Source organism: Amblyomma americanum, chromosome 10 (assembly GCF_052857255.1).
Source record: "Amblyomma americanum isolate KBUSLIRL-KWMA chromosome 10, ASM5285725v1, whole genome shotgun sequence".
Lineage (NCBI taxonomy): Eukaryota > Metazoa > Arthropoda > Arachnida > Ixodida > Ixodidae > Amblyomma > Amblyomma americanum.
In genome coordinates, this window is record NC_135506.1 from 84,117,142 (window position 1) to 84,135,351 (window position 18,210).

At 45.0% G+C, this 18,210-nt stretch overlaps 1 protein-coding gene across 1 annotated transcript in view; it reads left to right on the forward strand.

The window, feature by feature from the left end:
• Window positions 1-18,210, forward strand: part of LOC144106513 (uncharacterized) — a 90,330-nt gene that overhangs the window by 38,203 nt on the left and 33,917 nt on the right. Inside the window, exons 4-6 of the mRNA XM_077639356.1 lie at window positions 3,611-3,791; window positions 7,208-7,516; window positions 14,392-14,643. Coding sequence (XP_077495482.1) covers window positions 3,611-3,791; window positions 7,208-7,516; window positions 14,392-14,643 — 742 coding nt within the window. The remainder of the gene's footprint in view (window positions 1-3,610; window positions 3,792-7,207; window positions 7,517-14,391; window positions 14,644-18,210) is intronic.

An 18,210-nucleotide genomic window follows, 5' to 3' on the forward strand; every position in this document is an offset into this window, starting at 1 on the left:
TTAAATCCCTTCCTATATGTTAAATCTCTTTATTTAAACAAAGGGCGCTGTCGTAAGCTTATTTACTGTTATATGCTTACGTGGACTGCACTGAATGGACAACACAGCTGCTTCTTCAGACGGAAGCATTACAAACAGGCTGCGCTCTTTGGATATCCTACGGGGAGAATTTGAAACATATCTGTCTTAATCTGCATATAGCAAGGGCACTTTGCCTCTACCTCCGATTGCTCGTTCTAGATTGATTTCATCTAATGAGGGTTTTAGGGTAGCGGGACTAGATGAACGACGAATTTCTATTCACTATACAAAATTCTGGCATGCTTACTAAGGATGAAGCCGGAAAAAAAGATCGCTGCGCCACGGCTTTCCAAATATAAAATGACCGAAACTTTATGTGCTAGGTATACTGTACGACAAATTGTATAAGAATTCGGTTATGCTGCAGATCTTTATGGCCGTCTCTCATTGTATTGTCCTCCTAAATTTTGTACAGCACATCAATTTCTGCAAGAAATCTGAGTATTTGTGCAGCGTAGAAATACTGCCTTTCGCAGAATTGAGCACGCGTCAGGTGGCAAAACTTCGTGACTTTCAGCTGCAAAGCTGTGGCTTCGCCCTCCCCAGATTAGCGGGAAGACTTCACAGTGTCGCTGAAAAAAAAACATTCCGGCATGGGGAGGCGTGGAGTGATGGACGGGCTGGTGACTCGCTACGTGTGTCTAGCAATTCTGCTAGCTGTGCCCTTTGGGATCCCACTGGTTGCATCGAAATGGTCTAAATGTTTTAGCTAGCAATTCAGTTCGTAAGAGAGAGGTCGCTCTCTGCTGTTAGCCGCCTGTACAAGTGTCGATGCAGGGAAACGAGTACATTGGCAGGTCACAACATCCACTGTCAGGGGCAAAAGTTTGCGGGACACGAGTTCTAGGGAAAAAGTTTATTCTACCTTCACCTCGCTACCCAGTCGGCTGATATTGTACGAAGGTATGAAAGACCTTAGTGCTCATTCCTTTCTACGCAATATCAGGCGACTGGGTAGCTAAGTGGAGGTAGAATAAACGTTTTTCCTAAAATTCGCGTCCCGCAAACTTTTGTCCCCTGTAGTACGTTCCTCCGCCGCCGGCTTCTCCCCGTGAATAACGCCTAAAGAGATACTGAAACAAAAAAAAGATGCAGCACAAATTTGAGAGTGAACTCTCAGTATACGTGATTACAACGGTATTTATAAACATCACTAAGGGTGTTTTTTAGCGGCTCGTTTCATTTATGACAAACTGAGCGCGTGCCAAATCGCCTCTTGAAACGCGTGGCGAAGAGAGTGATGCCCTAACGCCGTTGTCAGACAGGCAGCTGACTGCGGGCAGCCTTCCTTCCAACATCTGATGAAGCCTGGTTGCGCTGCCACCAAATTCCTCGCATTACGAATAAATACGACCCTGACAGTAAAGCAACTTGCATGCAAAAGAATAAAAGCAAGTAAGGCGTATTGCCTTCGAAAAGTTGGCGCGAAAAGACTGCAAACAAGCGAGAGCAGTGGAAAACACCAGTCAGCCAGTCGTGGCTAGCAAAACCTTGAACTTTTATCTGGTGGTGACCATACAATGAAGAAAAAGGTTAAAATATTTAAGGGCACGGTTCGCGTGCGGAACTGAGACAGAAAGGAAGAGTATGACGGTTCCGTCCGAGGTTTCTTCGACCCTCCTTCGCGTAGTGGTGCGTGACGTGATGTGAATATTGCCCTACCATTTACCATCTCATGCCAGCTTCATGGCAGTTCGAAAACGCCAGCGCACCAGTAATCGTTAACTGCACTGCACTGCTGTGAACTATGCGCAGCACAGAACTAAGCGAACGTGAAGACACATATTTCAACGCTGTTTTGAACTGAACATTGCAGTAAGCGAAGCATTGTGCTTTTACGCTAAGAATGAGCCTGACTAAATATAAGTCTTTCAGCTTAGCAGACTTACAGTGCAGGAGTACAAAACACTAATGTCGACGAGCAAAATTTCATGTTGTTCCGGTTCTGCATGAACCTAAGCGCAGACAATAGAAAAGCGCCGTAGAAAAGAACGTATTTCATCATCATAATCATCATCATCATCATCCTGACTATTTCTACTGCAGGGAAAATGTGTCTCCTAAGACTCTCTAATTAACCCTTTCCTCTGCCAGCCGCGGCCTTCGTATCACCGTGAACTTCTTAATCCCATCCGAACACCTAACTTTCTGCCGCCCCCTGCTACGCTTGCCTTCTCTTGTAATCAGCTCCGTTACCCCTAGGAACCAGTAGTTATATTGCCTTCGCATTACACGCCCTGCCCAAGCCCAATTCTTCGTCTTGATTTCGACTCGGATGTCATTAACCCGCGTTTATTCTCTCACCTACTCTGCCTACTTCCGGTCTCTTTACGTTATATCTATCGTTTTTCTTTACGTGGCTCGCTGCTTTGTCCTTAACTAAAGCTGCGCCCTTTTCGTTAGCCCCCATGTTTCTGCCCCGTAGGTGAGTACCGGTAAGATGCAGCTGTTGTATACATACCTATTGAGGGATATTGGCAAACTGCCACTCATGATCTCAGAGAACCCGCCATATGCGCTTCACCCCATTTTTATTCTAGTTTCCTCTCCGTCCTCCTCTCCTCTGATTCTCAAGCGCGCAGCTAGTCGCAATGCTTAATGTTTTTTTGTGACAAGTTAAAAATGCAGTGCTGATAAGAAGACGTGATGCTCCAAAGCTACGTTATCAGTATTAGTTGTACATTTTGCTTTGACACTGATCGCCTTTCAATTGCGAATTTGAATTTGTTTTCGCCATGTGCTTCTGATGAGCTTTATGGAAGGTGGTGGTGGACTGATGAGTTTTATGTGAAGGCCTATTGGAGGGTTTAGGGCTGCGAGGAGACTAGTAGGGTGGGAGATACATTTTTACCGGTGTGCAGGAAGCATCAGGTGTTGTCTTTCGATAACTGTGCCGTGCTTTCCGCACACAGCTGCACTAGTCGCATAATAAATGTACAGAAGGGGTTACGAAAAAATTCGCCAGTCAAAGCCAGGTCAGCCTTATTTTCCGCGCAGTACAATTCCGTAGTTTTCAAGCTGCTCATCTTTCAGAAACGTAGGGGAAAGTGTGCCTCGAGCAACGATGCTTTCGTGACGCTCTTGGTCGAGCAGCACTTTTTCGTTTTGTTTCGCCGCTACGAAAGCTACATATTTTAACGCCTACAATGGGAGAAGTGAGAGTTAGACATGACTTCTACACAGATAGCTCCACCACGTCTGCAATCGATGTGTACCGATTTGAATCGCGCGGGAGGAGCGCGGGTGTTGTGATGACACTTTGGAAGCTTCCATAGATGGCTGCCAGGAGCGGCGGGACGAACAAAAAATGTATTTAGAGCTTTGTTTTAGGAAAACCTTATTAGGCACAACCTTTAGCAGTTCAAGTTTCCTTCGTATAAAAAAAACAAAACCTTAGATACAAAATTTTGGTTCGGTATCACCTTAAGATGCGTTCTTGATGCCAGGTTGATTTAGAACGCGCCATTTCAGATCGCTCTGTTTGGTGCTGAAATTTGGAGCAGTACATACTTGTTTCGACGCCCCGCAGGTACCGACTGGAGAATATGTTCCACGAGTTCCGTCAAGCAGACACTGTCAACGAAGGCAACAACCGAAACACCAGCTTCCTCTCCCGGGCCGCAAACTTCTTCCTGCGCTGCGTGTCCAAGGAGCAAAGTCGCGGCCCTTGGTCAGACCTGCTGGACCTCTTCCGCCACTACGGTCTTGAGGTGAGAACAACCACGGTTTTTCAGGTTCATGACCATCTTGGTCGCTATGTAGACCTGGAGCAGTTTATAGCTTGTTATTTTAGACAAACTAGGGTCAATATGCCTCTTAGTCTCCTTTTCAAATCTCAAACAAGTTGTCTGGAGGGATAAATGCATGAAAATTCGCCACACTATATCAAAATCACTTCAAAACTTTGAAGAAATGATGCGTTCATTAGAAATAATTGTAACGTGAAAAGCTTGGCGTCCATTATGAAAATCACAGGACCATTAGCCTCATTACCTCTAAACAATAAATTAGTAGGCTTTGGGCCCATGTATGAAAGAAGGGGAGTGGGTTTTGAGGCATCATGCGCATTTTGCTGGCTGCCTACATCCTGACACAGAAGTGTATGAAGCCGTTAGTTATTGTTGCACGAATTATTGATGCGTCTCAGCAGCCATACTGAGTTCCATAGTTTTTCAAAGAACAGTAGCTTGACTCGCTTTTTTAACGGAGCAAGAATTTTGGGGCTTTTTTAACCACATACGCAATGAATAAACCCAGCAGCATTCAGTCTAATGTTCTCTAATGTGCAATGAGTGTCTAGTGTTGTTCTCATTTTCCCGCCGAAATTCTGGTTCGAACCGGTTCCACATTTCCTATAAGGCATGCATTAGTCATCACCTTCTAGAACGCTCGGGTACCTTCCATTTGATTATCACATAACACTATACTAATCCCACTTACTCATCCACTGTAGCCCATTTCTCTCATTTTCATGAGTCGTCCTACTAAACATTAAATTAGTGGGCACTCGGCCCATGCATAAACGACGAGGGGAGGGGGTCCTCACACTTTTACTTTGGCGGTGCTCTATTAATGGTTTGGTGTAGGGGGGGTTAACGTCCCAAAACGACTCAGGCTATGAGGGACGCCGTAGTGAAGGGCTCCGGAAATTCTGGCCACCGCGTGCACTGACATCGCACAGTACACGGGTCTCTAGAACTTTGAATAGTCCACTGGTGGTCACGCAGTGTTGATGACGTCACGACCTTCTCAGTCTCAATCATAGATCAAGGGGTGTCGTCATACCACTAGTGGTGCAGCGGTTAAGCGATGCGCCACTGCCCCGGCAGGTGGCTGTCTCTAACAGAGCCATCAGTGGGGCTTGTGAGACCCATAATGCTCTCCCCGAGATCCCGTAAGGCTAATATGCAGCGCCAGGGTGAGCAGGTGGCATCTGAATTGAATTTGACAACGGTGGGCAGTTTTGTCACAATCCTGTGGGTAGGTTGCCGCCTTCTACGGTGAGAAGATTGTGATGACGTCACGAGGTCATGTTACCTATCTCGACCAATAAAAAAATTTTCGTGGCGAAGTTCAAATTTTCGGTGTCCTCTGATTGGTCACGTGGGTCACATGAGCCGGATGACGTCGTCAATGGATCGGCCAATCAGAGAATTTTGTTACGGCGAAGCAGGAAACTGCACGACGACGGCCTAACGCATAAATTGAAATTTCCCGCCAAGAGCTGGTATTGCTTATACTGCGTCGTTATTACGAAGGTGGAAAGATCAGTTGAGTGAAGCCCGACGGAGCGCAGATAGAATTGTCCACCAACCCAGCAACCCCCGAATTCTGCAAGCGCTGCCGCTCGAGAAGGAAAGGTGCTCACTAAGTCTTAGCAGTAGTAATTCACCTCGATATTCTTTATTGTCGGACACAAGTGAAGTCTGCAGTTAAGCTCCGCCTGTATTTAAGACCGCCGCGCAGAATTCCTCCACGATAAAAAGTAGTCTGTTAAAACCTTCCCTGTTACTTGAGCAAGAACCTGATCACAATAAAAATTATAAGCTCTAGAATTTTGATACCTGTCTTGTTTAATAAGGTCAGACGTTAAGAAGCTGATTTCATTTACTGTTGTTATTGGCTAGCGGAGTAATAGAAGACGTCGCGGAATGTAGCCCGGTGTTACCACCTTCAGTTTTTGCAGGTTGTACGCAACTATAATGTCTCGGAACCACGCTTGCATATGAATTGCAAAAAGAAGGGAAACATTTTTTATAATGAGGAGAAAGACCGCCTCAGTGCCAGTATATAACAAAAGTTTTTGAATTCTACTGGAACAACACCATACATCTGTGGTAGATCTCGTCGTCAGGAGTAGGTGGAAGCGTAGAATGCGTTGCAGGGCAGGCGTAATCCGCTCTAGGACGACAGAGAAGTGGCCAGATTCTTTAGCTGCTTGACTGGCCTCCCCCTTCATCCGCTTGTATTCAAGGATCCGGCAGCGCGGATGGCTTCCCTGGCTGCTTTTGAACCCTGAAGACCGCTGCAATTATCCGCCTCTCTTCCAGCTTTACAGTGCGTCGATGGCGTTGGCACTTCGAAGCGCTGCACTAACGGATGAAAGATGACGAACACGACGTCTAAAGCAGTAGCTCAAGAGGCAACCTCTTAGCGGCAATGGGCGAGCGGTCTAAGACATCAGGTAATGAAGCTACTTTATTTGCACCAGCGGTGGCTCGTGTCCCTCTCGGGGCTATAGTTTCTCACTGCTAAATATCATTCGGCCGGAAAAGTTCGCCATCATGTTCGGCTTTGGGTTCGGCCTCGTTTTTCCTCATGTGTATCGCAGTTTCCGGACGACGTTGGCTTCAGTTTGCCAAGATTGAGATCCGAAAGTATTTTATGTTTACAAATTGTTCGTTGCAACGTACTACGCTTCAAAATATCGCAGGAGTTTTCATGCCGATATCAGAAATCGTGACGCCATTATCTTCAGCAACCTCGTCAGACCCAGCTGTGCCGCACCTACTGGTAGCCGTGATGCAGTGAGAAAACTGTCATATTGTGCGATGTCATTGCAGGTTAAAGAACCTTCACTACGGCGCCCCTCATAGCCTGAGTCTCTTTGGGACGTTAAACTCTCATAAACCTTTTCTTATATTAGTTATATGTTCATTTACTCTAACCTGACAATGTGAAATATGATTGTAACCGTTGTATGTGGAGTAAAAGTGAATTAAAAACTCGTCAGGTGTATATATATTTTTTCAGTTTTAATCGAGCCCCTTCCACATCAAGAAAGACAAAACTTTTTGCAGCCTCTACTACCTGAGTCAGTACTGTAGTCAGTGGAAACTATGTAATGTCAGAGCTGATGTCAGTCACATCCTCTGGGAATGCACTCAGTCTCCCTCTGATGGAAGAAGCATAAAGTCTTTAGACTTTAAAGACTCCTCGCTTTAGAGACTCCTCACTTACTCCTCAGCTGAGATCCAGAGATTCAATTAAATACCGTCCGACTGTTCGAAGCAGCCACTAGGGCCCATGTACTCCTCGCTGTCGTCTTGGTGGGGAGGCTAAAGCTTTCCCTTCCTCTGCTGGAAAATTAGAGATTTACAATCCATTCTAATCCTTTTTCACCCAGAGCTACCCGTACAGCGTGACCACAAACGGCTCGTCACCGTCAAGCCTCCCGCACCTGACCCGTGTTGTGGGGATGCTGGACCGTGAGCTGTCCCTGGCAGCCTTCTTCCGGCCTTCCCTGACAACAGCTCGTCGCCGTAGGCAGGCTAAGGGCATTGTGCTCTTCCTTGATCCGCCTGAGTCGACGCATTCCCTGCGCCTCCGAGGTGCCCTGGGAAAGGAAGACAAGGAGCTGCTGCTGCAGAAGATCACGACTGGCTTTGCGCTTCTCAAAAAGCCTGCTCCTGAACTGACTGACGAAGCTCACCAGGTAGGCTTTTGTAATTATTTTTGGCTGAGAATTTACTGTTTTTTTCCTCCTCCTTCTATTTACCATTGAAAATGCATCGCATTCAAAGTATTACGCATTGAAAGTCGTAGTTTGCTCCTTAAATGAACTACAGCCACCGTTAGAGAATAACACGGCATCCGGCCAAGGAATAGCTTGACCTTTAAGCCAGTAACGAGCAAAGCGATCACAAAACCAGAGAACTGTGCCTTAACTCGTGCAAAAGCGTTTACTTTTGGCACCTATATCGGTGCTAACGCGGGTAGGTACTCAGAACCATTATCCTGTAGGAACAGATGGCCACCGTAGAATTTCACGCACCTCTTGCTATTTATCCTATCCAGTCAACGCCACATTAACCACTGCAACGTGCAAAAGATATTAAAGACCCACATCCGGATCATAGTGTGATCATTGTTTGATTATCTTAGCTTATGATTTCTAACCTCTATGAGTAACGGCACGGCCCATGCTCTCTGACGTAATTCTTTCAGAGGCAAGCAATTAAGGTGGTCAAGAAATAGTGCAATACCGTTATTGTCCGACTGGTGACTAAGTTTTGTTTCTTCTTTCAAAGAATTGAGTATTGTTCATATCTTATTTATACCGGGCACTGACCATCTAAATTCGCAAACAAGCACAGCAACAATCTCGTTTAGTGCTATAAGAAAGCCACTTTACGAAAAATGGTATTGATTTACTACTAATAATAATATTTGTACAAGTTGGAGTAATTTTAAAAGATGTGTACACGCGTTGGGATAAAATACGAGAATCGGCTCTAAGACCTCGGATGGCCGAATACGTCCAATTGCTGCTACTCAACATAGCAGTGCTATAGAATGTAAAAGCTATTTTCTAGCAACTTTCTAATGACAGCAGCATATACAAAGAAGTAACTTTCTACCAACTTTGTATTAAAAGTTGTTGAGAGGATTCAAAAGATAATACTTGAGTGAAAAGAAAGTTACTACTAATTCTAAAGAAAGTTAATAGCCGGTTTTAGAATACCTTGATAGAGAGTCAAATCAGTGACCGAATAAAGTTTCGAGTTAGAATTATTCCTGGCAGCCTGCCCATTGTGGTCTACACCCTTTTTCATGATGAAAATTGTTACCCCTGTGAGGAAAAAAATATTCAACTAATAAGACGCTTATTGAATATTAAGATATTACATCATGTGAGTTTTCACAACACCAAAGCCATTCTTTTATAACGCGGACAGTATGGCGGCAAAAGCTTCACTCATCCCATGTGATGTCGCCAATTTACACTAGTAAGAAAACGTGCCGAATGGTATTAAGTGCCACGAGAACTGCACAGTGGGACTGCCTTGAAGCAATCAATGCGGAGGCTATGAGCTGCATAACTTTCCTCCCTCGTATTACACCCATACCCATTCCGCAAGAGTACGCTCAACTTAATACATTAAGTGGAATCATCGACCAGCGTGAGGCAAAGAGAGCACGCAAGATGTCGCTTCAGCTTCATCGTTTACAGACTCTTCCTCCATGGTCATACTGTCAGCTCACTGGCAATCGCTCCTCTGCTTCGCCGCCGATATCCACCACGCGTCTACCTCCAGGGAGCATAATATACATCGAGGCATTACAAACAGCCCTGCAGGGAGTTACCGCAGTTTACAGTCCCTCCCATCCTCATCTTAACTCCCGCGCTACATATAGCACGAATACTTGCACACCCCTTGCCTTGGAGCTTCAAGCGATAGACAATGCAATTGCTTCCCTTCTACTCGTACCCACTTTCGATATTCTTAATATTTACACTGACTCCCTTGCCGCCCTTAAGCAAAAAGGAGTATTTTTTGCAGAGTTGGTGAATAGATTGTGTACTTTGTAAAGGGCGCCAGACAGCCTTAAGCAGCTTAAGACTGTCTGGCGCACATTACAAAGTACACAATCCATTCACCAACTCTAAAAAAATACCCCTGTCCTGTCCGTATATATACACTGGATTCGCGGCCATGGATGCTCACGATCCGCATAATATTCATCTGGATGCAATGACACACATTAACATATCAGATATACCGAAACCTTCCCCTCTTGACCCAGATCCGTTCCTGTCCCATGTTTCCAAGAAACAAGCTTTGCGTCAGCGAACACGCGCTGTAATTCTTCCGTGTTCGTCCCCTCTCCCCCGTCGTCTCACTCAGGACGAGGAGGTACCTGTGCTCCGGATTCGGGCAGGAGCGGCTCTGACTCCCTCTGTGCGTCATCGGTGGCGTGACAAACGCTTAGAAGTAACTGACAAATGTCGCCGCTGTGGTACTGCGCCTGAACTGTGTGACAAAAAGCACTTGCTGTGGACTTGCCCGGCTACAGCCTCAGTGAGACGACGCTTCATAAGGAAAGTCGGCCTGCAATGGGAAGTTGAAGGCGACTATCGCGAGCGAACTCACGATAATCGCTTTATCGCGCACTTTTGCCACTTTTTAAGCGAGGCGTGTTTACACTCCCTCTTCTAACTTTGTCTAGCTTTCTCATTATGCCTCATTATGAATAACAAAAAAAAACAGCACGGGATATTACACGGGAAAAAGACGCTAGCAGTATAGTATTTTCTAATGACAAGTGTCGCCGCTGTAGTACTGCGCCTGAACTGTGTGACAAAAAGCACTTGCTGTGGACTTGCCCGGCTACAGCCTCCGTTAGGCGACGCTTCCTAAGGAAAGTCGGCCTGCAATGGGAAGTTGAAGGCGACTATCGCGAACGAACTCACGATAATCGCTTTATCGCGCACTTTTTCCACTTTTTAAGCGAGGCGTGTTTACACTCCCTCTTCTAACTTTCTCTCGCTTTCTCATTATGCCTCATTATGAATAACAAAAAAAACTGCACGAGATATTACACGGGAAAAAGACGCTAGCAGTATAGTATTTTCTAATGACAAGTGTCGCCGCTGTAGTACTGCGCCTGAACTGTGTGACAAAAAGCACTTGCTGTGGACTTGCCCGGCCACAGCCTCCGTGAGGCGACGCTTCCTAAGGAAAGTCGGCCTGCGATGGGACGTTGAAGGCGACTATCGCGAGCGAACTCACGATAATCGCTTTATCGCGCACTTTTGCCACTTTTTAATCGAGGCGTGTTTGCACTCCTCCTTCTAACTTTCTCTCCCTTTCTCATTATGCCTCATTATGAATAACAAAAAAAAAAACAGCACGGGATATTACACGGGAAAAAGACGCTAGCAGTATAGTATTTTCTAATGACAAGTGTCGCCGCTGTAGTACTGCGCCTGAACTGTGTGACAAAAAGCACTTGCTGTGGACTTGCCCGGCCACAGCCTCCGTGAGGCGACGCTTCCTAAGGAAAGTCGGCCTGCGATGGGACGTTGAAGGCGACTATCGCGAGCGAACTCATGATAATCGGTTTATCGCGCACTTTTGCCACTTTTTAATCGAGGCGTGTTTGCACTCCTCCTTCTAACTTTCTCTCCCTTTCTCATTATGCCTCATTATGAATAACAAAAAAAAAACTGCACGGGTTATTACACGGGAAAAAGACGCTAGCAGTATAATATTTTCTAATGGTCTTGGGTATAAAGGTGCCTTAAAATAGGACGTAAAGACTAGAACAGAAAACAAGCACACAAGCACTGACCCCCCACCCTAAGCGTAGCTGTACAGTGAAGCCAGTTTAAAACTGTGCACTCGAACGAAAAGTTTTTCGACCAACAGAATAAGACGAACTGACTCATTATATTAAAGCAAAATCGTATGTCCCACAGCAACTCTACAATGAGCTGTGTGTGCGCGTTCAAGCGGGATGGCGCAGCCGTGTGGCCTCTTTTTCGAGCAACGGGGCGTTGATCGCCCAACTCGCCCTCCGCAACGGGAGCGAAAGCACTGCGTAGAAGTGTGTAGACACACTTCAGAAACTGGAATATATTCATTTTTCGGCGACGTGGGAGTCATCGAATGTATTAAAAGCAAACACGCTGTTCCGGCTACAAAGAAAAATGCGGGAGAGGCAGTCATGAAGTGCTCAGCCTAGATCGGTGTGCATCATAGCGAAATGCTTTTTTGATGGTTCGAGTATCGTTGCTAGTGCTTCGCTGTTGACAGTGTTGTTCACAGTACCCGCCATAGTGCTTCATATTAACAGCGACTCAATTTCATGTGACCGCCGTTGCACAGAGGACAGCCATATGTAGTGCACTGCCCATAAAATAGGCTGACGCGAAAGGAATAAGGTGAAATAAGCCGCATAGATATGTTTAGAAGCTAATATGTTCAAACCAAAATGTTGAAGAAGCTCCTACACTAGATGTCTTTGAAGTAAGAGAGCACTCGTGATGACACGACGCAGCTCATTATGAACGCAACGACCGAATGAAATTATATGGAGGTTTTCTACACGCTTGAAGTCCGGCGTAAACCACAGGCCTCAAGAAACTGCGAACTCGTCCTACATGAAGTTATTCACAGGAGAGGAATTTGCCCGCCAGGAGGCGATTGCTCTGGAAGGCGACGTCGCCTCACCACCATCATCATCATCAGCCTGAATACACCCACTGCAGGGCCAAGGTCTCCCATGTCTCTCAAAATAGCCCTGTCCATTGTAAGCTGTGCCCACCCTATGCCTGCAAACTTCCTAAGCTCATCCGCCCACTTAACCTTCTGCCGCCCCCTGCTACGCTTACTTTCTCTTGGAATCCACTCTGTTACCCTTAAGGACAAGCGGTTATCTTGCCTTCGCATTACATGCTCTGCCCAAGCCCATTTCTTCCACTTGATTTTGACTAGGATGTCATTAAAACGCGTTTGTTCCCTCACCCACTCTGCCTGCTTTCGGCCTCTTAACGTTACACCTATCATTTTTCTTTCCGTGGCTCACGGCGTTGTCTTTAACTTAAGCTGAACCCTTTTCGTTAGCCTCCACGTTTCTGCCCCGTAGGGGAGTACTGGTAAGATACAGCTGTTATACACTTTTTTCTTGAGGGATGTTGGTAAACTGCTATTCATAATCTGAGAGAACCTGCCTTGTGCGCTCCACCCCATTCTTGTCATCTAGTTATTTCCCTCTCATGAACCGGATCAGCTGTCACTACTTGCCCTAAGTAGACGAATTCTTTTAGCACTCCAGCACCTTGCTGCCAATTGTGAACTGCTGTTCCCTTGTTAAAGTGTTCAACATTACTTTTGTTTTCTGCGTCACAATTTTTGGACCCACTGTTCTGTTTTGTCTGTCTAAATCATTGATTATGATTTGCAGTTCATCTCCTGAGTGACTCAGCAAGGCAATGCAATCGGCGAATCGCAAATTATTTTGGTATTCTCCATTAAGCCTTATCCGCAACTGTTCCCAAATCAGGCCTCGGAATACCTCATGTAAAAATGCGGTGAATAGCACTTGTGAGATCGTGTCTCCTTGCCTGACGCCCTTGCTATAGGAATTTTACTGCTGACTTTATGGAGGGCTATGCTTGCTGTGCAGATCCTATATGTATCTTTCAGTATTTTGACATAAGGCTCTTCTGCACCCTGATTCCGCAATGCCTGTATGATTGCTGAGCTTTCCAGCGAGTCAAATGCTTTCTCGTAATCAATGAAGGCTATATATATATATATATATATATATATATATATATATATATATACATATATATATATGTATATATATATATATATATATATATATATATATATATATATATATATATATATATATATATATATATATATATATATATATATATATATATATATATATATATATATATATATATATATATATATATATATATATATATATATAGGGGTTGGTTATATTCTGCGCATTTCTCTATCACCTGATTGATAGTGTGAATATGATCTATTGTGGAATATCTTTAGAAATCTTGCCTGATCATTTGGTTGATTAAAGTCTAACGTTGTCCTTACTCTATTAGCGATTACTTTAATAAATAACTTTTTGGCAACGGACAGTAAGCTGATCGGTCTGTAATTTTTCATATCCTTGGCGTGTCTTTTCTTAAGAATTAAGATAATATTCGCGTTCTTCCAAGCTTCTGGTACGGTTGAGGTCAGAAGGCATTGCGTATATATACAGGGTGACTAGTTTTTCTATCACAATCTTCCTTCCCTTCTTCAACAGATTTGCTGTCACCTGATCTTCACCATCTGCTGGTTTCCCCTTTGCATTGCTCCTAAGGCTTTCTTTACTTCCTCTTTCGTTACTGGCCGGATGACGCGTTGCTGTGCGCGCCTGTCTCTATCATTAACGTCTATCGAAGTTAATAAATAAGCGGAAGGGTAGCCGATATAAGGTAGTTTAATATGGAGAGAATCGAGCGTGCTGTAAAGAACGGAGGTAGCCGAAAAGCGGTAAATAGGAAACTAGACAGATGTATGTGTTAAGAGACTAGGAGGGCAATGTCATAAGCAATATAGAAAAGATAGTTAAAGTAGCCTAAGGGTTCTACACAAGTCTATACAGTAGCGGCATATGAGAAACTGTTTTGAGTGGCTCTCTCCGTTCCTATATTATTGTAATACTAGTTTTAGTTCCCGCTTCAAAAATAAGACATACTGTCTCGTCTACTATGACATATCTGAGAAGTGCACGTTTTTAAAGTGCTATCCGCTTTCCTTGGTATAACAGCAGATTGTATGAACTAAAATTCATCACGATACTTTAACACACTAGAAAAAATGAAATGCATCACATCTTGATTCCATGTTTTCGCGATTTTTATTGTGGTCAGCTTGGTTAAAGCTACAGGGCAACAATCCTAGCAGTACTTTGGCAGCGGCGCTACACCTCATGCTGATGGCACTGCGCCACCTTTAGAAGCATAGATGAGCCAACTCTGAACATACGCCGCTGTTCTAGGTTCTGGCTGTTGACCAGGAGCTCGCTACCATCGTTGAAATGGAGAACCGAGCATCGCGCCGAGGACACTGGCCAGAGGTCGCATCATCTCGGAAAAGCTCAAGCGGCGGCCTCGTCTCTCTGATGAGCGTTCGGAAACTTGCCAAGCACTACAACGCCGCTATGTGGTCGTGGGACACGTACGCTCAACTACTGCTGGGAGACGTCGCTGTAGAGAAGAATGCCTCGAAGGAACCACTCGTTCTCGTTCAGGTATCTGAAATGTGATAGCGCTACGCCGTAGAAGGACAGAAGGAGAAGTGTAGTGATAACACTTCTTTATATTACAAACTCAGCCTGAGCACGCACACAGGGATGTGATATCGCTTGTCCTACACAGAAATTGTTTTGCACCTACTGTCTAGAGACTACCGTTGTTTTTCACGAATATATTGTAACTGAAAATTTTACTCGCCGTCTCGTGTTGGGGAATGCGTTTAAAGGAACAGTGAGGAGAACCCTATCAATTTTTTTTGTTAGCAAAATCTGATAGTTCGGCATTTTATGGCCTTGTAGCCGCTTGTGCGCGAGCGAAAGATGCATTTATTTCAACGTAATTTGGATACGAAATTGAAAAAGTTTTTCCCGCGGCTCCGATTCAAACTCCTGACACTCTTATGGCGTCACAGCGCACTCTTATGACGTCATAGGACAGAGTGGACGTAAACGCAGGCTCCGTGATTTCTGGCGGCTATCGGTGCGATCTAGCAGCAGCCGAAATGAAAGCTACCACCGCCGCACGTTGAAGGCATCTCTCGGGGTTCGCTACCGTCGCTTCGTTTACGTTTGCACCGGTGTCTTGCCAGCGTTACGATGGATCCCGTTCCCGAACCTGACGACGAAGTTCTCGCAAAAAAACTCAGGCCTGCATTTCAGCGACCTCAGCCCCACAGAGCGTGCGATGCTTTTGAGGGAGCACGGTTAGGTTAGGCGCCGGCGGGTCGTTTCCCCATTCCTCAGTGAGCAGCCGTTGCTAATTAAGTATATTAACCACCGTTCGGGGAGTCGCGAGGGGCGAGGACAAGGTCGGCACGTCGCGCCCATCGGAGGCTGGCCGAGGCTTTGGGGCCAATGGATTGTGATCCCTTGAAAGGCGCTTTTGCACTGTGCAGCAGGCGGCGTAGAGGTCTCCCACGGTTGCAAGGGCTAGGTTATTTATTTATTTTTAGCCACAAATAACGGATGGGTGCTCAAGGGCGCTCACGTTTAAAGTTGGCGGATGGAATGTAAAGCCGACGCACTACGCTTCAACGGTTTCCGCGCGTTTCCGGAGGTACGGGGTCCACTGGATCGGGCTCTCTCGCACACTTGCATGTACCTTCAGATATGTACTGTGAATGGATGATATTGATTATGCGACTAGTGTTATTCTGCGACTAGTGATTATGCGACTAGTTTCATGCGACTATCAACATTTTTGCTATTGTCAAAAAACATTCCCAATTGCTTTCCTGAGGCAGTATTAACTACTCGATGCGAAGGATTGAAAAACTTAAAAAGATTTTGCTACGCATCGGAACAACGGATCATTACCTTCAGTGTCTCCGTAAAAGTGCCTTACAAAATTTCAGTGTTCAAAATTTTTGCCCAAGATTGTTGGACATGTTCTTTTACAACACTGTGATATTCGAGGCGTTCCTTTGTTTCAGTAGTTTCAATACATGTTTTACGCAATTCAATAGCAGTAACACACATTTGACTTGTGTGACAGATTCCGTATCAATGTATTTTTCAAACATGATGCTGGCTCTGTGCGAGAAATGGCGCCGGCATTAAAGAATACATTTTTCAGGAGATGGCAATCTTCGAATCAATTTCTGCATCCAGCAGAAGAAACACTGGGCTACGGATTAGTAGCAGATGCCCCGCATCTTCGCCAAGTTCTCTGTTTGCGCGCTGTGTGCACCATTGTGTGCGACGCAGTGGGAATTGAACTAAACAGGATACAAGGGAATGGAAAGGGGTGCTCGTTATTACATACATGACGGAAGCCAGCAGTCACCGAATCCAAGGGGCATAGGGGATGTATTTTTTGAATTTTTGGGTTTTCATCAATGGGAGATTGATAGAAGTCGAAGAAAAGACAACCACATGCCGCCGGTGCAATCCGAACCCACGATCTCGCAATTCCACGTCTGGTGCTCTACCAATTGAGCTACGGTGACGGCTGTCCAAAGCTCTGTTTTTGGTGGTATATATAAGTAGCGTAACCGAAACTTGTATGCTCATCAGCGCCACCTCTCCTATGTATAGCGGCGGACGTAGTGCGTCCTGTATTACTGCTAGTGCTACGTAGGAATGTGGTTGATTCATGAGGGCGGAAGCTGTGGGAGAAACTTCTTATGCTGCCCCCTATGACATCTTTCCATTACTCTTTCCATTCCCTTGTATGCTGAATAGTTCAACGAGGGCCTCGTATCCGGCAGTCTTGATGCCGTAGGTAGCATAATACGGTTCTCGCACAACTTCCACCCTCATCAGTTCATACGTGGCACTCGCGGTAATACAGGACACCTACGTCCGCCGCTATGAAGGATGGTGGCGTTGGTGAATACTCTCAAGGTTCGGTTACGCTACACATAAATATACCCGAAAGCAAAGGATTGGACAGCTGTCACGGTAGCTCCGTTGGTAGAGCACCGGACGTGATATTCGGAGGTCGTGGGTTCGGATCCCGTCAGCGGCATGTGGTTATTTTCCTTCCGCTTTTATTAAGCTTCCATTGATAACAAACCACATAATAAAAAATTACAAACAGACATATGATCCTTGGTTTTGGGTGACTGCTGTCTTCCATAATGTAAACCTAAACAGAAAGTAAATTATGGTTTTATGAAGCTTAAACGTATGACATAGAAGCTATCCAAAATTTCGCAGTCCCCATAAGAAAAAAAAATGTTAATGTGACCCCCTCATCCTATAAAATACCGCTATCATTTGTCATACTTTCACGGGTTACTTGGTTAGTGGTTAAGGTCATTACTTTTTCTCTTTCCTTGCAACTATTCTCCTTGAACGGTTCCTAAAGTAACTCCTGGAGTCATCAGTGATATGATTATCTTGTGTTTTTTACTATCTATCAGCTCAGTTTCCATACTTCGGTGGTATCTTTTTTCGAACCCTTACCGACCGATGCCATATTGAGCGCCTTGCACTTTGCAGTCTATATGCCTCAAGTAGTTGAAAAACGCATATACTTCCTTAGAGTGCGTTTTGTACCAAGTGTTTCAGGAAAGACTCAAAACGTTTCAAAAATAATCTTTTTGGGATAAAAATATGGCCTTTGCGGCATGGTATTGCCAGTGTTGGTGGACACCGGAATAGCGTGGAATTGTCTTAAGTGTAAGCTGTTCAACTAATTTCTGATAGTTTACTTTTTGGCTATCGCAGATAGGCAACTTGTTGCAATTAGGGATTTGTAGCGGGTCGTTAGTAATAGCCATGCCAGTTTTCAGAATTTAGAGACCGCGATTACCCTCGCCGCTGTCGCTGAACAAAACTTGGGTGCGTCGTGAGAAAATACATGCGCGTTCGAGAGCATGCAGGCTATCAGCAACCCCTCCAGTGCACGTAACTAGTCGAAAAAGCCAAATTTTGTTGAGCCACAGCGCCAAGTGTAATCGCGTTTTCGAAATTCTAGAAACTGACACAGCTATTACTATCTACCAGCTACTAATCTCTAATTGCAACTAGGCGCCTAACTCTGCTAGTTAAAGAGTTCATTATTAAAAATTAGTTAACCAGTTTACTACCTAAGACGATTCACCGGTTTTCGTGTGT